The sequence below is a fragment of the Vigna radiata genome, chromosome 6 (assembly GCF_000741045.1).
Source record: "Vigna radiata var. radiata cultivar VC1973A chromosome 6, Vradiata_ver6, whole genome shotgun sequence".
Classification (NCBI taxonomy): Eukaryota; Viridiplantae; Streptophyta; class Magnoliopsida; order Fabales; family Fabaceae; genus Vigna; species Vigna radiata.
Window position 1 is genome coordinate 1,306,078 of NC_028356.1, and position 6,667 is coordinate 1,312,744.

General features: G+C 30.4%; 2 protein-coding genes across 2 annotated transcripts in view; both read left to right on the plus strand.

Moving 5' to 3' along the window:
* The window catches only part of LOC106763208 (probable LRR receptor-like serine/threonine-protein kinase IRK), a 3,053-nt gene extending 2,655 nt beyond the window's left edge, over positions 1 to 398 (plus strand). The window contains exon 3 of the mRNA XM_014647416.2: positions 160 to 398. Coding sequence (XP_014502902.1) covers positions 160 to 398 — 239 coding nt within the window. The remainder of the gene's footprint in view (positions 1 to 159) is intronic.
* Positions 399 to 4,728: 4,330 nt separating this feature from the next.
* The window catches only part of LOC106763209 (probable LRR receptor-like serine/threonine-protein kinase At4g36180), a 3,558-nt gene continuing 1,619 nt past the window's right edge, over positions 4,729 to 6,667 (plus strand). The window contains exon 1 of the mRNA XM_014647417.2: positions 4,729 to 6,664. Coding sequence (XP_014502903.2) covers positions 5,166 to 6,664 — 1,499 coding nt within the window. The 5' untranslated portion in view covers positions 4,729 to 5,165. The remainder of the gene's footprint in view (positions 6,665 to 6,667) is intronic.

Sequence of the window (6,667 nt, forward strand, 5' to 3'; positions counted from 1 at the left end):
ATCTCTCCTCAAATATGTTCATGGGTAGGATACCCACAGAATTAACCAATTTGAACTTTCTTGAAGTCCTGAATCTTTCCTATAATCATCTTGTCAAAGAAATACCCAAAGGAAAACAGTTCAATACTTTTGAAAATAACTCCTACATTGGAAACTTAGGACTATGTGGGTTTCCATTGTCAAAGAACTGCAACAACACTGAACAACAATCTCCATCTTCTCCGAGCTTCTGGCGAGAAGAGAAATTTGAATTTGGATGGGAAACAGTTGTTATAGGATATGGATGTGGAGTAATATTTGGAATTGGCCTTGGAATTTTTGTATTGTTCATTGGAAAGCCTGAATGGCTTGTGAAAATGGTCGGAGGTGGTCTCCATAAAAAGTTGAGAAGAAGGTGAAATATGTGAAATAGTTAAAAGTGACAGAATAGATGAGTGGATATATGTATGATTGCAAAAAGTTCTATACACTTGTTCAATTTCAATTATGTTGGAAAAAAAATTATAATTTAATAATCTTATCACACTATGTTGTATGAAAAATTTCATCCATGTTTAGTTGTAAAATAAATGTATTCTACTTTTGTTGCCACATTTTTCAAATTTTATTTGAGATTAATGAACTCATTTAATCAAGTCACAATATTGAGATAATAATACATAACAAAGTTCAGAATAAATAATAGAAAATTTAAACTAATTTATCTAAAATACCTTATCTTTGTTCATGAAACACATAAAGAAATAATGTAATTCACCTTGTGTGTGTTTTGGTCATATTCGATTAGAATTAAAAATTTAATACTAATTGTTAAAAAGTAATTAAGATAGGAGACAAAGAATTAGAACGTGGTGTCGTGGGGCACGTATTATTGGGATTTACAATTTATTTTTGTACCATTTTAACCTTTTAAATTTCTTTAGTTTCTAATAGAAATTTTAATAGACGTAATTTTTTAAATATTTTTTTAGATAATAATTATTAATTCAACGTTTTGATAAAATAATCTTACCCCCACACATCATCATGAGGCTTTCTAGTATGCTTTCTTGCACCCGTGATCACTTTCCGCCCTCGTCAGTACCCGGGTGTCACACAAACCTACTCATCTTTAAGTTGTTTTTCCAATACATCAAAGTTTGGTTTAAAAGTTTCACAAATAACTATATTTTCTATAAAATTTATGGGTAATGGTAGGTTGATACACCTACACACTCATTTGATATACACTCATTTAATATATTTTTTATAACAAGAGTGTGAGAAATAATGTATTAATGAGTATATGTGTCAAATAATATTTTCTCAAAATTTATTTAGTCTCCTCTTGGTGAGCATCAGGCGCATCAGATAGCAATGTCGATACTTGACGAGCTGAGGAGCTACTGGTGGGATGGAAAAGCAATACTAGTTCTAGCTGCTTCGGCTTTGGAAGATGGAAATTTTTGGCATGTTGTCCAGGTTCCAACAGGAGACCATCTTGGAAGATCACTGGCACAGATGAATCGAGTTCACATCGTGGAGAGGAATAGGCAAGCCGTTGCTGACTACAACATTTTGGTGAAGAACTTGCTGATCGCAGTTGAGTGCATCACTCAGTTGGAGAGGATCTCCACCAAAGGTTATGACTTGAAGAAAATCCCAGCATTGGCCGAAGCCATGCAAGAGATCCCTGTTGCTGTCTACTGGGCAATCATCACCACTGTTGTTTGTGCTTTTGTTGCCTATTAATCATTTTCCTTGGGTATGAAATATAGATTACGAAACAGGAGTCAGCATCCTCTTGCCATTAATTTGTTTTAACAAGTGTATTGTGGAAGTGGGAACCATGATCTCTCGTCTGTCAAATACCCAAAGATGTAGTTGGCCGCTATAAAATATGGGAGGCTGCAAGACATTGTAAGTGCACCAAAAACTAGAAAAAAGTTGAGCGTTAATTGTTAACATTGTTGCTTGTTGTTTGTACATTGGAGATAGAAATTCTTCTCAATTTTGATGTTTTGGTCAGGTTTGATCAAATAAAGACGAAACACTGGTTTGTTAAATTGGCTATGGTTTTGGTGTTGCCATATTATCTTTGTTTTAGCTCGCTGGTGCAAGTTCAGTGTTGGTTGGAATTGTTGCTTGGGCAAGCTATTGGAAAATCAAACTCCTTTAATTATACCAATGTGCACGCATTCTTTAATGGTCTTCCCAAAATGAATTTTGTTTCTTTGAACTATTGTTATTTGATAATGTAAATCATAACAACCTTTCTTTTTGCCGAGAAGCCAAAGGTGTTTTTTCTTTTTAACTAAATAATTATTTAATTGTTCATTACAACATTATTTTATTTGTAATTTTTTAATGATTTATTTTCAATAAAAACTTCATACATAAGACATTAGAATTAAATGGACTTCTTTTATGTTAAGTGTTAGTAAATTGTAGAATCTTGACAACAATTTAGTAGTATATATAGATTAATGTAATATTTGGATTTAATACATAATTTTATATAGAAATAATGTATTAAATATTATTAGACAATTTAATGTATGAAATGAATTTAATTTTGTTTATTGATTATAAATTAATTATAATACAAAATATATTGATTATAAATTGAATATAAATTAATTGGAAGAGATGATAATATAGAAAAAAAATTGATTAGATGTCAAATGTAAACAAGAATTTTTTTTTTAAAAAAAAAAACAACCTTTTATGTATTTCATAATATATTAATTTTGAAAAACATGTATTATAACATGTAAAAATAACTACATCATAATAGTCCACGACAGGTAAATCCAGCTACGTATAGTTATAATAAATTCGTCATATTATGACTGATAAATGAAATTTTGTCATAATGATTGCACATATGACATGTGACGTCAATCCACGCGTCACAATAGGTTAATTTTACCCGCCATAAAAAGTCATTTCCTTGTGACGAATCCATGTGTTAGAGTGTGATGTCTCCAACATTGGTTCTTATTAAAGATGATAATCTTTGTGACCAATCTTCATTGACTTATTAATATGTTACATTATAACGTCTCCATCTTTATCTTATTTCGTGTTCTCTCTTATTTTTATTTGTATCTTTTGAAAATTCAAATTCATAACCATCATATTATTTTCTAGATAAAATCTTATCATCTGATGCGTATCATTTCACCTCCATGTTTTTAAGTCTATAGATTACAAATTTTTCGTAAATCATAGTCTATTATGTATTATAGACTACACTTTTCAACCATAACCTATAACTCACTCTTTTGTTCTATGTCAAGATATACTACAGATTGGTATAAATTATTTTTTTTCACATGTAACTTAGTCATTTGTATTAATTTATATTTGTATATCTTACTTTTCATAATTATATATCATACTAATTTATTATTATATTTCATTTAAGTATTTATTTTTACTAAAAATTATTATATTATTGAAATTTATACATGGATAGATTTGATTAAGGTTTTTCCGATCAATTTCTTTTAATGTAATCTATGCAATTAAATTTTATTTAAGTTTTGAGTGTTATAAAGCAACAAAGAACACGCAGTTTCATTGTATATTTGCTGAACTTCTAATAAGAAAATTCAATTTTTTTAGTTTGAACCGCAAAATAGTATAACTCAATTTTTAACAAAAATAGGTTAGTTTTCATAGTCTAATATAGTATAAATAATTTATAGTTTAGTTTAGTTAGTTAAGTTAAATATGTCTAGCCCTACTCAAAACTAAAAAACACGTTATGTCAAATGATGCGCGTTAAATTGGAAAAATGGGAGCAATCATGAAAGCGTAAAGAAAGGATTAGAAGATAAGTCATATCGTGTTTAGGGGTCACAACATTAATGGTTTTTGATAACTATTTATATTTTTAAAAGCATAACAAATGAAGAAACAAGTAATTAATGGTTTTTGTATGGAATTATTTATTAATTTTCCTTTCAAATTTTCATCCAAATAAACAAACATTTTACTAAACATATACAAGTTTGGGTGAAAAGGAATGGTAGATGTCTTTGATATTTTGGTAGACATTAACTAAACTTTTTGAGTCTCATCAAATTATCCTAAAAGATTCAAGTGCTTATGACGAATGTATCTATTAATTAAATGTTTCACACAACCTCTTTTCATGGAAATAAATTATAATGAAAAGGAAAATTAAAATTTATTTGAAATACACAGCCCTCAAAATTACTTTTCAAATCTCATAGTAGACATTAAAAAATACTACATTTCTATATTATTTCTTTAATTTAAAATATTAATCTACAACTTCTTTGTAATTTAAATACTTCCTTGTACGTACTCACCTTAACTAATTATTTTTTAATTTCGAAATAAATGAAACCATTAAACAAAAGTCTAATTAATTACAGTTCAGATACACGTATTTTCTGCATAAATAACATTAATCTTTTTTATCAGAAGGCATGCTGATTGGATAACACAAAAATTATGATATATTTCTCTCTACTCAATGAATGGCAAAGAATTAATTGAAAACAATATTTATTACTGTATAGCAAACAATAATTATAATCAAATCAATATATTTAGTTTTGTTTAAAATGCTACCATTATAAATAGGTTAACAGGTGAAAAATAAATCAATAATATTGAAAAAATAAAAATACTAGGAAAAGATATAAAATGTATCTGAAAAGATTAAAAAATAGCATTTCAATTGCAGTAAAGATTATAGGAAAGAATAAAATATATGAAGAGTGAAGCAATATGGTGGGTTTATTTTTTGGATAATTATTAGTTAACAAATAAAAAAGAAAGTATTTGATAATAAATGAGATGTAGTTGGAGTATTAAACGCAAGTCCCATTTTTTGGGGCATTGACTCCTCAGTCAATGCCATTTTTGTGGATAGAGAGTACAATAAATTTGAAGGAAATCAAACCTATAGGCCCCATTTTTGTCGACAATGACTCCAAAAGTCAATTCCATTGACAATGATGGTACAATATTAGAAGCTGAGCCATGTTTAGTTTAGAAGCCACGATCAAACATTAATCTGGTTACAATCAAAGAACTCCATCTCCCTATTTTAATTTCGCTATAAATGTTCATCTTTCATTACTTAGCCATATGCACATTTTTCCTTTAAAGTAAATCCCACTGAACATTTGCACTTACACACAGATATGGAGTCATGGGTGGGGTGGTTGCTTCTTCTATGTTGCCATATGTTTTTCTTTTACTTCTCATTCTCCCATTCCTTATGTCATCCTCACGATAAAATTGCCTTGCTCCAATTCAAAACCTCTATTACTTTTTCTTTTGGGTCAGACGATACCTCTCTCACTTATGATGGTGCGACTTATGATGTTCTTTATGCTGCATGCAGTGATATGGATCCAAAGACAGTAACATGGAAAAATGAGACAGATTGTTGCTCATGGGTTGGCGTTACTTGCCACCCCATTTCTAGTCGTGTCATAGGTCTCGATGTCTCATGCAATGGTCTTTATGGTGAAATCCTTCCGAACAGTACATTTTTCTATCTTTCTCATCTCCAATCACTTAATCTTGCTTTCAATTATTTCCACTTTCAACTTTCATCTCTCTTTGCTGGATTTGTGAGTCTCACACACCTCAATTTGTCTGATTGTCTCTTTGAAGGTGAAATTCCTTCCCAAATCTCACAACTTTCTAAATTAGAATCACTTGATCTCTCTCATAATATGCGGTTAATGTGGAAAGAAGACAGTTGGAAGAAGTTCCTCCAAAACGCAACACTTTTAAAGGAGCTTATTTTGGATGATGTAGATATGACTCAAAGTTCAATGAAGTCACTCAATCAGTCAACCTCTTTAGTTAGTCTTAGTCTCAGTAACACTGGAGTATGGGGATACTTGAAAAATGGTATCTTATGCTTACCAAAACTTCAACAGTTGCACTTAAAATATGGTTACGATCTAAACGGCCAACATCTTCCCAGCTTCAGTTGTAGTGCTGCTTCTCTCACTACATTGGATCTTTCATCTAATCGATTTGGGGGGTCAATCCCTGCCTCTTTCTCCAACCTCACGCATCTTACTTTCCTTGATCTCTCTGATAACATCTATCTCAATGGTTCAATTCCCTCCTCCCTCTTAACCTTTCCGAGTCTAACTTTTCTAGATCTTGGATTCAATCAATTCAGTGGCCAAATCCCAAATGTCTTTCCCCAGTCAAACAGTTTTGAAAAACTAGATTTGGGTCATAACAATATAGAAGGTGAGCTACCATCAACATTTTCAAATCTCCAAAGTCTCATTTTCTTGGATCTTTCAAAAAATAAATTTAGTGGTCAAATTCCATCCTCAATTTCAAATCTCCAACATCTTATTCACTTGGATCTTTCATATAATGAATTTAAAGGCCAAATTCCATCCTCACTTTCAAATCTTCAACATCTCATTCTCTTGGATCTTTCATTGAATAAATTAAGTGGCCAAATTCCATCCTCAATTTCAAATCTTCAATATCTCGTTTCCTTAGATCTTTCACATAATAGATTGAAGGGTCCTCTGCCTAACAAAATAACAAGTCTTTCAAACCTAACTCGATTATACTTCAATGACAACTTACTAAATGAAACAATTCCTGTTTGGTGTTTATCTTTGCCATCTTTGCTAGAACTAGATCTATCAGATAATCAGTT